At 39.3% G+C, this 14,679-nt stretch overlaps 1 protein-coding gene across 1 annotated transcript; it reads left to right on the top strand.

Moving 5' to 3' along the window:
* Nucleotides 1–1,802: 1,802 nt before the first annotated feature.
* LOC132769984 (acetylserotonin O-methyltransferase-like) lies at nucleotides 1,803–14,679 on the top strand. The gene is made up of 9 exons (XM_060766886.2): nucleotides 1,803–1,908; nucleotides 2,319–2,449; nucleotides 2,910–3,084; nucleotides 4,824–4,953; nucleotides 5,876–5,944; nucleotides 6,032–6,150; nucleotides 8,963–9,103; nucleotides 10,531–10,653; nucleotides 14,362–14,679. Exons 2-9 carry the CDS (start codon nucleotides 2,378–2,380, stop codon nucleotides 14,568–14,570), a joined length of 1,038 nt encoding a protein of 345 aa, XP_060622869.2. The 5' UTR covers nucleotides 1,803–1,908; nucleotides 2,319–2,377; the 3' UTR covers nucleotides 14,571–14,679.

A 14,679-nucleotide genomic window follows, 5' to 3' on the forward strand; every position in this document is an offset into this window, starting at 1 on the left:
TAGATATACTAAGATAAGCAACCTTTCATGTATAAATAATTACTAATCACTTTAGTTACTGTTCCCATGTTACGTTTAATGTAGAATTTCCTGTAATATAGATATTGTGATTTGCAATTTACAGTTTTCTGTGGTTGTTGCTATAGATATCTGTGCATGTTACACTTACACAGTGTAGAAAGGGCTTCAGTACAGTGGGTTAATTTCAAGGAATCATAGAATAAAAGCATCATAGAATAATTGAGTTGGAAGAGACCTCGTGGGCCATCCACTCCAACCCCCTGCCAATAAGCAGGAAAATTGCATTCAAAGCACCTCCAACAGAGGCCATCCAGCCTCTGGTTAGAAGCCTCCAAAGAAGCCTTCACCACACTCCGGTGCAGAGAGTTCCACTGCTGAACAGTTCTCACAGTCAGGAAGTTCTTAATGTTCAGGTGGAATCTCTTTTCCTGTAGTTTGAAGCCATTTTTATACATCCTAGTCTCCAGAGCAGCAGAAAACAAGCCCCCTCCCTCCTCTCTATGGCTTCCCCTCACATATTTATACATGGCCATCATGTCTCCTCTCAGCCTTCTCTTCTGCAGGCTAAACATGCCCAGCTCTTTAAGCCGCTCCTCAAAGGACTTGTTCTCTAGACCCTTGATCATTATAGTGACCCTGCTCTAGACACACTCCAGCTTGTCAACATCTCTCTTCAGTTGTGGTGCCCAGAATTGGACACAGGAGGTTCACTTCAAGAAAGGAAATAATTACAGTGCCATTGTGGGAAGAAAATAATTTTGCCCCTGTGCCATTCATGTTCAATGTTTAAATAATAAAAACTTTCAACATCTTAACCCCTCTATTCAGCTCATTGTCCCAGATGCCAGTTTATTTCAATGGAAGAAAATATGATAACATGACATTATTAATTTCATTGCTCTCACCTAACTGATCTCAGCAAAGCTTGGAAGGTTGCATTTCCAAAGTAAATCATTACAAGTCATACTGTTTTAGAAATAGTTCTTCGTCTTTACTTGTTTAAAAAAGGAATTTTAAAGATTCGGTTTGTAAGGCTGACCTGCATAAAGTCCGCAAAGCTATATGTTTGTTCAGCAAGAATAGTTAAAGCTGAAGTTTACAAACTATGTTGACCAGCTGAGCAAGCTGCAACTCATCATGGGAATTATCAATCCATTAACTTTTAATCCTTGTGCAAGGATGCTCTTCTTTTACTTACGTTAAATTTTGCCCACACACAAGAGGTTTTTTTTTTACAATTTATTCTTGTCTGAGTTAGTAAGGTATTACACGCCTACCAAAGATACAGTTTGTTTTCTGATAGTGTCATGTTCCCTTTTTTTGCTATACCACATTAAATGTATTTGATAGAAATATAATAATCAGACTAGTATATAGTTATTAGGGCATGTAAGGAAAAATTGTGCAAATTCAGTTTGTCAAGTGGGTATGACTTCAGTCTCGAAAGAGAGGGAAGATGCATATTTTGAAGAGAAATACTTGAAAATGTAAACTGAACAAGAGACACAGCTCAAATTAAATACATCAATGTCATATGTAGTACGATATGTTGAAAGTGAGATTGCAACAATTTTCTCCTTGAAACCAACTCTTTCTCAAGAAGAGCATCAAGTGTGCTTGCACAAATGTACCAATATTTACTTTGCTGAACTCAATCACTTATCTATCAGATTTTAACTTCAAGGTGGCTTCTTTGTGAATAAGAATAAAAGGTTAATACATGTCATAATATGTGCAATCAGTAAGGTTCTACTTGTATTTTGAAACGTCTGCAGGCCGCTGGTTATCAGAAATCTGTACTGCCAACTTATATAAGGAAAAGCCGTGGCTAACAAAAACCAATCCACCAAATAGACTTCTTGCTTCTTTCTCTGCCAGAATTTTCAGGTAACCAATGTAATGACCTTTATCTCTTATTTTCTCTATCTTATGTTGGAGATAGTTCTGGTTTATCTGGTTTTTAGTAACCCTACTGTTCCGCTTTTCTTTTTTGGAACAGCTAGCTCTTTGTTTTAGATCTACTCATATCTTTCCTGTGTTATCAGTATGATAATTCCAACAATCTTTTTCCAGCATTCTATAATTTAACATAATTATTGTCTGATTCACTAAGACGGGCTATTTCTCTTTATCATGAACAATGTTCTTGTTGAAACAGCTTTTGGGTTATTCTGTGAGTCAATCTGGCCTAAAGCAAATTACAATTTTAAAAATTGCTCTGTGTTCTACAGTTGGGGTATTCAGAAAACATGAAACAGTAAAAAAGTGTTTTTTTCTTTTCTTGCTGCATTGAGCAGAAAACATTTTATCAAGGGAAAACAACAGATTCAAGTGATAAAGACTGCAGTGAAGAAGAATGGCTTCTACGGAAGACTCGGAACTTTTTAACACCCTATTTCGGTACCAGAATGGATTTGTCATATCAAAAGTAAGATCTTACAACTACTGACACTGGAAGCTTCAGCTCGTTAGTGGGTTTATGAAAAATACTATGACTGTCTTTTCTGAACATCATTCACTTTGTAGATCAGTGATTCTCAACCTTCCAAATGCCGCAACCTCTTAATACAGTTTCTCATGTTGTGGTGTCCTCCATTACTATTGGTCTTACACACTTCATAAAACTTTTAGTTTTGGCTGATATCATTCATTCGAAGGCAAGTCAGAAGCTCAAGGTGTCAGATTAAAGAATGAACTAATACAATCATTCAATAAACTATTCTCATCATTTTCAGCAAGTTCGTGGAAATCAGCAAGGTTAAATGTTGAAGGGTTTGCTATCTAGCAACTCATCTGGACAGTTTTGGAATTCCAGATAAAGTATACTCAGCCTGCATTGGTCATTTATTAATTCTTTTCATTTTTAATTTGCTTCCTGTTATTTCCAGGTTATGTTTACTGCTGCTGAACTGGGAGTGTTTGATCTGCTGAGTGAATCAGAAGAACCCCTGACCTCCGTGGCTATTGCCGAACGCCTGGGGACCCGTCACATAGGAATGCAAAGGCTGCTGGAAGCCTGTGTAGCTTTAAAACTGTTGAGAATAGAAAGTAGGGATAACAAAGGTAACCATATCAAAGTAAGGGATTATACTGGAGGACACAAGTACCTAAGTTCATTTCAAATCTCTGGCTGAAGTCGTGGTAGCTGAAAAAGAGAGCCAGAGCTAAAGAAAGTCCATCTAGAGCAGAGCTTTCCTGATATTTCATGTTGATGACACAGTAATTGAGTTTTACTAGCAAACCAGAGGTTAAACTGATCCCCTATGAGAGATACAGACAAATGCATGGATTGTTGTAACAAATGTATGGGGGCACATGACTAGTGAAAATTTTTCATTTATATTTTAAAATATATATGATTTATTGCTTATTTTGCATAGATTCAGAGGTTTCTTGTTATGTTCACCTACACACTGCAAGCAACAAGCAACACACAGTTTTAAAATCTCTGATCTAGATTATCTCTTGATGTAGTTCATTGAACTCTTAGTTTGGTCGCTGTTAAACCACTCTTTCCTCTTCACTGCTGCCATTTCATGTTTTTGCATTCATTTCTGCAACAGCCTGTCCTACCTTTAAATCAACAGCTAGAGGTCATTCTCTGTAGACTTATCACATCATCTTTCTGCTTTGTCCCACTGATGTCAATTCCGAATGTTACTTCTAAGTGAAATGATGTCTGGATACATGATGCCTGGATATGTGATTCTCCCCTCTCTCCAATACACACACCAGAGTCTGGCCTACCGTTAAGCACAGTAGGCTATTTGCCATTGACAAGAAATAATACAAGGTGAAGAAGGGCACCGAGGCACTGAAGGTCACGGTTCTTTATGACAGTAGATTCCTGTGTGTTCCCTAAGCTATCTTTTTATTACACAACTTGTATTTTTCAGGTTTGTTTGGTTTTCTTACTATAGTGGGGTCACATCTTCAACTTACCTCTAAGTTGGTATCACTGAAAATATCAGTTATGCTATTTGCATGCAGTGTCATTTGTAGTATTGTTGTTGGATGGATATTATGGAGGTATGTATCCGCAATAATTCTGCAATAATTAAGGCATTGAAAACATTGCAAACTATGTGTATACGTTGCTTAACCAGAAGTTTTATCAAGAGGAAACAAAAGGGTTGATTCAATTCTACCTTTTTTACACCATTCTAATGAACTGCAATCTGTCTAGCAAAATGAAATATTGTAATGATTCTGAATAATTGATTAGCAAGTTAAAATGGATTAGCAAAGTAGACCAAAAATCCTACTGTGTATTTACACGGTAGAATAAATTCACTTTGACATAACTTTAACTGCCATGGCTCAGTGTTATGGAATCATGGGAGTTATATATGGCCATACAGCCTGGAAAACTCACAGCAAGCCATGGGAGTTATACTTTTACAAGAACTTTGGCCTTCTCTGACAGAATGTTGGTGCCTCACCAAACTTTAAATCCTAGCATTCCATAATATTAAATCGTGGCAGTCAACGTGGTATCAAACTGCAGTAATTCTTCAGTGTAGATGTATCCTTAGGCCCCTTCTACACTGCCATACAAACCAGATTATCAAAGCATAAAATCCACATTATCTGCTTTGAACTGGATAATACGAGTCTACACTGTCATATAATCCAGTTCAAAGCAGACAATCTGAATTTTATATGGCAGTGTAGAAAGAGCCATAGTCAACTCTAACAGCTGTTGTTTGATAATGGGGGGGGGGGGGGGTGGGCAATCATGACTTATCAAACCTCTTTCTTTCAGGGTTTATATCACCATCTTTTCCCCTCTCTATTGTAAGATTTTTACGGAAACACAGCCCTTGCCAATCTCTACCTTGCTAAATCAAGCCCAAAGTCTCAGTATTCTTACATGAAGTTGGATTCTGAATTCTTCTATCCCAGTTTTCAATACTTGGCAGATGCTATAAGGTAAGGATGCTAGAAGGGAACTGCTTCAGAAATGGGGAAAACTGCTTCAGAAACCCACAATTTCTTTGTGCCAAGGGGACTGTAGGGACAGGCCCATGCTGCCGGCATGATACATTTGGGGACTAGAGTGAAGGGGGTAGGCACCATTCTGCTCCTCTGGGCTTTTCAAAGTAAGGCCCGGATCTAATGAGGTATTTAATAAACAAGGAATAAACCAGGGAAACTTTGGTTTACTCAACATTAATTCACTTTACCGGAGGTGTTGTTTGGACACCTCCAGTAAAACGAAGACAGGTCCCGTGTTTTTGGCTTGCCTGGATGGGCCCTAAGAGTATAGTCCAAAGTGTCTAAGAGTCAACCTGGAAATGGTGCCTGTCTTTTCAGAAATAGAAGTATGTGAAGTGAAATTGTCCTGTCCTCCTACCCACAGCTGTGGGACAAATAGTATTGGCAAGACCATGGCCATATCAATTCCTCATGGAATAGATATTTTCAAACAACATGCATCATGTTTGGTTGACAGCTGAAGCCTGATCAAAAGTATATGCAAGGTAGGATAGAATTTAGAATTTACAGCTGAGTTGTATACAACAATTTGAGCCAACTAATCCTTACCTATTCTGTGTAGAGATTTTGAATAGAGGAGTGAATTTCAAATTTTTAAATGTTGGTGTTAAACACCAGCTCAGCTATGGAAAACCTCTGGATGATCCTGGGCAAATCTCAGCCCCTGAAAACCCCGTGATAAGTTGACCTTAGAGCCAGCGTAAGTCACAAAGAAATTGAAGGCATACAACAACAACAAGTAATAAACAGTACTACACATTTATTCAATTAGGAGTATAGTATCATATGGTTTGGAGAAGAGTGTAATGTTGATTTAACAGCTTAAGCTAACAGATTTTATTTACTTTTTTTTCAGGGAAGGAAAAAATCAGATCAGCTCAATACATGATTCTTCAACGAAAGATTTTGTTCAGTCTATGTATAGGTAAAAGTAGTATTTTTCTCTATCATGTTTTCAAGAGAATTGGAAAAGAAAGAATGGTTTTGCATAAAATATTATTTCAATTCCTAGGTCAGAAGAAAAGGCGGAACTATATTTCAATGCAATGAAAAATTTTTGGACTCTGTACGGTAGAGAAATGATATCTATGTTTGATCTTTCTCATTTTCATCATATTTGTGATCTGGGAGGTGAGTAGTACACATATTCAACTGAATTCATTTATATGAATCTCAAAATCATATTCTTAGATGATATGATGAGGGAAAGAATCTTGATAAGTTTTTTCATGAAGTAGGACAGAAGTAAAGTAACTGAACTGAACATACTAGAAAAGCAAGTGACAATTAAGCCTTATGTATTGTCGAGGGCTTTCATGGCTGGAATCACTAGGTTCTTGTGGGTTTTTTCGGGCTATAGAGCCATGTTCTAGAGGCATTTCTCCTGACGTTTCGCCTGCATCTATGGCAAGCATCCTCAGAGGTAGTGAGGTCTATTGGAATTAGGACAATGGGTTTATATATCTGTGGAATGGCTGGGGTGGGGCAAGGAGCTCTTCCCTGCTGCAGTTAGGTGTGAATGTTTAGCTGATCACCTTCATTAGCATTTGAAGGCTTGCCTGAGCCTGGGAAAATCTCTTGCTGGGAGGTGTTACTCTGTGCCTGGTTGTTTCCTCTCTGTTGTTTTGCTGTTATAATTTTATTTTTAATACTGGTAGCCAGATTTTGTTCATTTTCATGTTCTCTTCCTTTCTGTTGAAATTGTCCACATGCTTGTGGATTTCAATGGCTTCTCTGTGTAGTCTGACATGGTGGTTGTTGGTGTGGTCCAGCATTTCTGTGTTCTCAAATAATATGCTGTGTCCAGGCTGGTTCATCAGGTGCTCTGCTATGGCTGACTTCTCTGGTTGAAGTAGTCTGCAGTGCCTTTCATGTTCCTTGATGCGTGTCTGGGTGCTGCGTTTGGTGGTCCCTATGTAGACTTGTCCACAGCTGCATGGTACACGGTAGACTCCTGCAGAGGTGAGAGGATCCCTCTTGTCCTTTGCTGAACGTAGCATTTGTTGGATTTTCTTGGTGGGTTTGTAGATTGTTTGTATGTTGTGTTTCCTCATCAGTTTCCCTATGCGGTCAGTGGTTCCCTTGATGTATGGCAGGAACACTTTTCCTCTGGGTGGATCTTCATCTTTACTCTCGTGGCTTGTTCTTGGTCTTGCAGCTCTTCTGATGTCTGAGGTGGAGTATCCATTGGCCTGTAGAGCCCAGTTGAGGTGGTTCAGTTCATCTTGGAGGAGGTGGGGTTCGCAGATTCTTTTTGCACGGTCTGCCAAGGCTTTAATGGTGCTTCTTTTTTGACTTGGGTGATGGTTGGAGTTTTTATGTAGATATCTATCTGTGTGTGTGGGTTTTCTGTAGACGGTGTGACCCAATTGTTGATATGGTTTGCGGATGACTAGGACATCTAGAAAAGGCAGTCTTCCTTCATTTTCTTTTTCCATGGTGAACTGGATGTTTGGGTGGATGCTGTTTAGATGGTCCAGGAACCTGTTGAGTTCTTTTTCTCCATGGCTCCAAATGGTGAAGGTGTCATCCACATATCTGAACCATATCGTGGGCTTTTTGGTTGCTGTCTCCAGGGCTTGTTCTTCAAAGTGTTCCATGTAGAAGTTAGCTATGACCGGGCTGAGAGGGCTCCCCATAGCTACTCCATCTTTCTGTTAGTAGAATTCATTGTCCCACTGAAAGTAACTGGTGGTGAGGCAATGGTGAAACAGAGCCGTGATGTCTTCTGGGAACCTCTGGTTGATGAGTGCCATGGTGTCTGCTACCGGGACCATGGTAAATAGAGATACCACATCGAAGCTGATCAGTTTGTCGTTGGTATTTAGCTTGAGATTGCTGATTTTTTCTATGAAGTGGGCTGAGTCCTTGATGTAGTGTGTAATGAGCCCAATATGACTTTGTAACTGTGCAGGCTCAGGCAGGCCTTCAAATGCTAATGAAGGTGATCAGCTAAACATTCACACCTAACTGCAGCAGGGAAGAGCTCCTTGCCTCACCCCAGCCATTCCACAGATATATAAACCCATTGTCCTAATTCCAACAGACCTCACTACCTCTGAGGATGCTTGCCATAGATGCAGGCGAAATGTCAGGAGAAATGCCTCTAGAACATGGCTCTATAGCCCGAAAAAAACCCACAAGAACCTAATTAAGCCTTATGTTTTATAAATGAGACTGGAAGAGGTTTCTTCACAACAGAAACCTGCCACCACTCAAACCAGGCAGCGTTACTCAGTCAGAAGGAGCCACAGCCCTGGTCCAGTGCTAGTCATAATCCCAGGGTTGCAATCAGTCATCTACTCTTTAGTGGGACATGCTAATTCATGCTGATCTTAACATATCAAGTGTCTACATATCAATCATGGTCTCTTTAATCTCTACTAGTTTTTGAGAAGTTTCACTTTATGGATACTGATTGACTCCTTTGCATAGATTTCTCTGTTTCTAAAAATATTCAGTCCTCTCATATAATTATGAAAATCAATTTTCTATTGACCAACTAAGCCAAAAACTGACCACAAATTATTTTTTTTACAGTTTTGACTGGGCTGGATTTCTTTATTTAAGAAGGTGGAGAACTTTGAAATGCTCTTATTGCCAAATTACACCACATTTTATTCTATAATTCAATATATATGATAAAATAATGGTTGATCTATCCTTTCAGCTATGCCAACTGGTCATACTCTTCCATGCTTCTTTGTTGTTCTGAAAGTGTTGCTTTCTTTAAGTTCTAGATGACTTTGTTTCTTTATGCTCTGATAAACTTTGACTCATATCAAATCCTTGAAGCTAAATAAGAAATGATGCTCAATCTTGTCATTGGCCCAAACTTATGGACAGTCATATTTCATATATTGTACACTGGAAAGTTTTTGAAAGTAGATTGAATAGCACAAAATATTTTTTTAATGTTGTAATATTCTGTTATTCCTTCAAGGGGGAAGTGGCATCTTTGCTGAAGAACATATTTTATCATATCCAGATTCTTCTGTGACCATTTTTGATCTACCAGATGTAGTGGAAAAAGCAAAAAATAATTTTGTAGCCTTAGAAGACAGCCGGATTTCATTCCAGGGAGGTAAAATATGTTTTCTCCTGAGACATGACCTTGGAAACTGCTCTTATTACGTCAGGCCACTAGTTCAGCTAAAAAATGCTACTGTCATCAGTATTTCAGTGTCAAAGAGCTTAAAGCATCAATGTTCGCAAGTTATACTTGTATTAAATTACAGTGTTTTGTGCAAACAAACTATCTGTAGCAAGAAGTTTTAAAAATATAAAATAGGCGAAGATAATATTATTTTTCAATCCTGGTTATGCCAACTAGGACATAACTGTTATGGAGGGGAATGGCAATTGCATCATTTGTGCAACAAAATGTATACAAACTGAATATTAACTCTGAATATTAACATATATTAACATTAACACTAATCACAAGCACAATAATTCCATTGGATACAAGCCAAAGAGTTATCTAGGACCTGAAATTTCCATTTTGGAGATCTCTGACCTACTTTTAGGACTATCCATAAAGTCTTTCACTCTATTTAAGGCTCTATATGTGACATAAAACTACTAGCACAACTGAGCAGATTATGCCATTGTTTAAGAAGTTATGAAACCATATGCACAATACAGTTCTGTCTCGCTTATCCAACTTTCGCTCATCCAACGTTCTGTATTATCCAACACACTCTACCTCCTGCCTGGATCCACAGCTGTTTCAATACATTGTGATGTTTTGGTGTTAAATTCATAAATTACTAAATAACATTATATTTATTTATTTATTTATTTATCATTTGAACTTATATGCCACCACTCCCCTGGGGCTCGGAGCGGCTTACAAGAATGGCTAAAATCTAACACAATTTAAAAACAATGTAAAACAATTTAAAAACAGCAATATCACAATATCACAAATCAAAGGCTTGTCGAAACAGGTATGTCTTACATACCCTGCGGAAAGCTGATAAGTCCCGCAAGGCACGGACTTCAGGTGGCAGATTACCATATATTGAACTGCTTTTTCAGTAGATTTGTTGTAAAACACAATATTTTGATGCTTAACTTGTAAAATCCTAGCGTAATTTGACGTTTAATAGGCTTTTCCTTAATCCCCCCTTATTATCCAACATTTTCACTTTTCTAAGTTTCTGCCGGCTCGTTTATGTTGGGTAAGTGAGACTCTACCGTACTTATGCAACAAATCCGGTATTAGATGCCACATTTATGTTAATTGTGAACATGGACAACCACTAAAACAACAGGTGTCAAACTAGGGGTCTCATCAGAATGACCAAGCAAAGTGTCCCGCTTTGCCTGGCTTTGCTGAGAATAAATAGAACCAAATCCAATGTGGTTTGCCCCAGTAGATAGCATGACCAAAATGACCAGTAGACATACCTTAACAGTAGTAATTTTTAAAGGGTAGGATTACTTACTATTTTTGTAAGACAACATGTTTAATTAAATAGCTTTGCTATACCTATCTTCTTGCAGGGGATTTTTTTAAGGATCCAGTTCCTGAAGCTGACTTGTATGTTCTATCACAAATCTTGCACCTTTGGGAAGACGAAAAATGCATGCAACTGCTAACGAAACTGTACAAAGCCTGCAAGCCTGGTACGTGTACTCAGAGAGTAAAAGTGAACAGAACTGCAGTTAGCTAGCCATTATGGACAAATGGCCAAGGCAAAACTTATTGTCTTTGGATTTGTTTCCAGGAGCTCCGAGTTTTCTGGAATTTCTCAAAAGTACAGAAGTAGCATATAATCGGATGCTGTAACAGATCAATGTACCCATGTTAGCTCCAAAAGTCACCTGTTCTTGCTCTCTCTCTCTCTCCCCCCCCCCCCCCCAAAAAAAAATTATGTTGCTGGATTGGGTTGCTTTGCCTTCAGTGTGAACTTGTGATTGTGTGACTTCGGGTTTTTTTGGTATACATGGCCTGACCTCACATCATACTGGATAGCCAGTCCAAGATAGTTTTTTTAACAAAAAGAACAACCATGTGGAAAAGGATAACAATTACTAACAATATCTACTTTAAGGTCCTCATTATCACAGGTAATTCTTTCTTCCCATTCTTAGTCAAAACTCTGTCTGTATAGCTCTACAACCTGTCAGACTCAGACCTTGTGTGTCTGAAATAAAAAACCCTGTTTACATTTATAGAACTCTGGGCCCTTCCAGACAGCCATGTAACCCAGAATATAATGGCACTCCATTGCAGTCATGCTGGCCACATGAGCTTGGAGGTGCCTACATACAACACCGGCTCTTCAGCTTAGAAATGGAGATGAGCACCACAATATATGCTTTGAACTTGATTATCTGAGGGCCCTCCCAGACAGGCCTTATATCTCAGGTTATCTGGAAGTGGGGACTAATATAATCCAGTTTAAAGCAGAAAACCTGGGATCAGATCCTGTGGTGTAGGGTCTGTCTGGAAGGGCCCTGAGTCCACAGTGCCATATAATCCAGTTCAATGTGGATTTTCTACAGCTGTGTGGAGGGGGCCTTGGTTTTGATGCATTCCGTTTCTCTTGGTGATTCCCTGCTATAGCCTTGAAACATGGGCCCCTTCTCCATTGCCATATAAAATCCAGATTAACTGCTTTGAACTGGATTATCTGACAGTGTAGACACATATAATCCAGTTCAAAGCAGATAATATGGATTATCTATTTTGACAATCTAGATTATATGGCAGTGTAGAAGGGCCCCAAGTCTGCTTAGTCCCTTCTTCACTTGGACCCTGTATTTCAGACTACAGTTTGAGGTCTACATGTTCAAATCCTGTAACCCCTTTCAAAGTAATTTGAAAGCTGAAGCACCTGTAGTTTATGTTTTGTTCTACCCCATTGGTTCCATAGTATTTTTGCATGTGGAATAGGACTTTCTACCCCACAAGTACTATCTGGCATGATCCACTTTAAAAAAGACTATACTACTCTCTATGGACTTCATCACACTAGAGCATCTTTAAATCCAGTTGTGGTGTCCTGCAGAATTCTGGGGTTTGTAGTTTAGGGAAGGGCCTTTAAACTACTCAGCCATAGAGGTCTTGTACCTCCCTAAACTACAAATCCTAGAATTCTGCAGGACAAAGCAACTGGATTTAAAGTGAATAGATGCTCTAGTGTGATGAGGTCCAACTTCTATATAGTGCGTAGAAAGCCTGGTCTGTTGGATAAACAGCTTTTTTCAGGTGCTGTCAAAACTCGGGCAATTCTAAAATATGGCATTCTCTTTTTCACAATCATTCATTGGTACTTGTGTGTTTAGGATAACAGTTGTGTTGCGTAAGTATTTCATTGCATAATAGTCAACATATTTTGGTTGGCAAAACTGGTATTGTTGTGTTCCTTGCATAATAGTTGCAGAGTCATTTGGCCTTGATTACCCACTCCTTCCCTCCCTCCCTCCCTCCCTCCGTCCCTTCCTTCTTCGAAGACAAGGCGGTTTAAAAACTCTAAAACTGAGGTATCTAGAGCCCTGTGGTTCCCTCCTTTCTTCATACTCATAGGAAAGGCAGTTTTAAAAAACCTGAAACAGAGGCCTCAGGTACTCATATCTTCCCTTCTTCCTTCCTCCCTCCAAAGAGCTCCATTTCAGATTTTGTAAACTGCCTTGCTTTTGAAGAAGGAAGGAAGGAGGGAGAAATCTTCCTTCGTTCAAGGCAGGACAGTTTAAAACAAAGAAACAAACAAATACCGGTAGAAACTAAGCTGTTTGTTTAAGACTGGACCACTCCTCCTCCTCCTCCTCTTGTCTTGGCAGTGATGTAGTAATTTTTTTTAAACCAGAAAATCAAAGGCAGATTTTTTTTCATTGCATAATAGTTGCACACCTCCCCCCTTTGATAAAAAGGGCCAAAAAGTGTGACGATTATGTGATGAAATATGGTGGTTTCAGCTTGCTTAGGTATTCTTGTATCCTGGGGAATTATCCTGAGAATTCTTTTCATAAAATGGCTAACATTTAAGCAGAGTAACACCTATAGGTTGGCATTGCGCCCCTATTAGTATGGTAAACCTGAACGTGTCCCTTCACTAGAACAACATAAGGAAGCTGGTAGGAGGAGAAAATAGGCTGATATCTTGAGTCTAAGGACCTCTTCACACAGCCCTTTTGGGCCATGCCTTTGCAATTGCTGGTGAAAATGAAAGTGCCCAGAGCAGCTTGTACCCCATGCCCTCTCCCTCCTGCCCTCATCACACAGAGAAAGCGGGAGAGGGTGCTTTGGCAGAAAGGACGGTAAAACGCAGCAACGTACGTTGCCATGCCGCTCTTTCCACCATCCCATGGCAAAAGGGAGGAAAGTGGAACTACACAGATTACACTTTCATCCCCATAGTGGAGGAGAAAGTGCTTTTTGGCACTTCTCCTTCACTTTGGGAGGAATGTGGGCGGGGCCTGCCATACACCATGTGATGGTGGATGGCAGGTGCCATCCTTGCCAAACATAAAAATGGCAAAATGAGACAAATGAAACAAAATTTTCCTTTGGTTAGGAGGTCTAAGAGGTGGAAAGTAGACATGCTCTCTTTAATCCTGAAATTTTCCTTTGGTTAGGAGGTCTAATTAGGATCTGAAATGTAGCATGGTGAGCTACATTTCTACCCTTTTAATAATAGGCTGTTTGTTGAAGTTGAGCTGTAATAATAATAATAATAATAATAATAATAATGTTATTTTTATACCCCACCTCCATCTCCCCGAAAGGACTTGAGGCAACTTACATGGGGCCAAGTCCAATCAACAGAGTTAAAAACGTAGCACATTAGAATGCATAACATCAATTTAAAACAACATAAAACAACATTATAACAAAATATAAAACAAGCATCAAACAACATTAGTATAATTCAAATCTTGATATGGGTGGGTGAACTGGCGCACAACAATTCAGAGGATAGTGCTAGTAAGTAAAGTGCATAGGACGTATAGCAACATTAAGGATAAGAGCAATATAAGAAGGATCATTCTAACTTTGAATACAACAGTAGTAAAGTGTGTGGCCAACATTTTTGGGTCCTAGCTGGGGCCAGTTGTCAAAGGAATTGTTTAGTCAAACACACAATGAAACATCCACGTCTTTAGATCTTTGTGAAAAGTGGATAGGGAGGGTGTTACTCTGATCTCCCTGGGGAGGGCATTCCAGAGCCGGAGGGCAACAACCAAGAAGGTCCTCTCTCTCGTCTCCACCAACCTCTCATGTGATGGAGGTAGAAGCGAGAGAAGGACCTCCCCAGAAGATCTTATTCTTCACAATGCCATTGAAACCAATACTCATACATTTTGTTCTTAACATTTATTTTGAACAAGGTGGTGGAGTTTTAGTAGTTGAACCTGTTCTTGGCGAGGAAAGAGTCAAATCCTTTGGAGCTCATAATATCTCCTTAAAGCTACTCGTCCATACTGATGGGAAAACCCGGACTTCATCAGAGCACAAAGCACTCCTCACTGCAGCTGGCTTCAAGGAGATTCAAGCAAAAATTGGAAGTGTATATGGTGCCCTTTTGGGACGAAAATAATGACGCCCTTGTTCTTTCTTCTCCAACGTCTGAAGGAAATCGGGATAATAAAGCTCAGCTCGCCTTCTTTCTTTTTTCAAGATACTACTTTGATACTGTATACCCATCA

This window comes from Anolis sagrei, chromosome 3 (assembly GCF_037176765.1).
Source record: "Anolis sagrei isolate rAnoSag1 chromosome 3, rAnoSag1.mat, whole genome shotgun sequence".
Classification (NCBI taxonomy): domain Eukaryota; kingdom Metazoa; phylum Chordata; class Lepidosauria; order Squamata; family Dactyloidae; genus Anolis; species Anolis sagrei.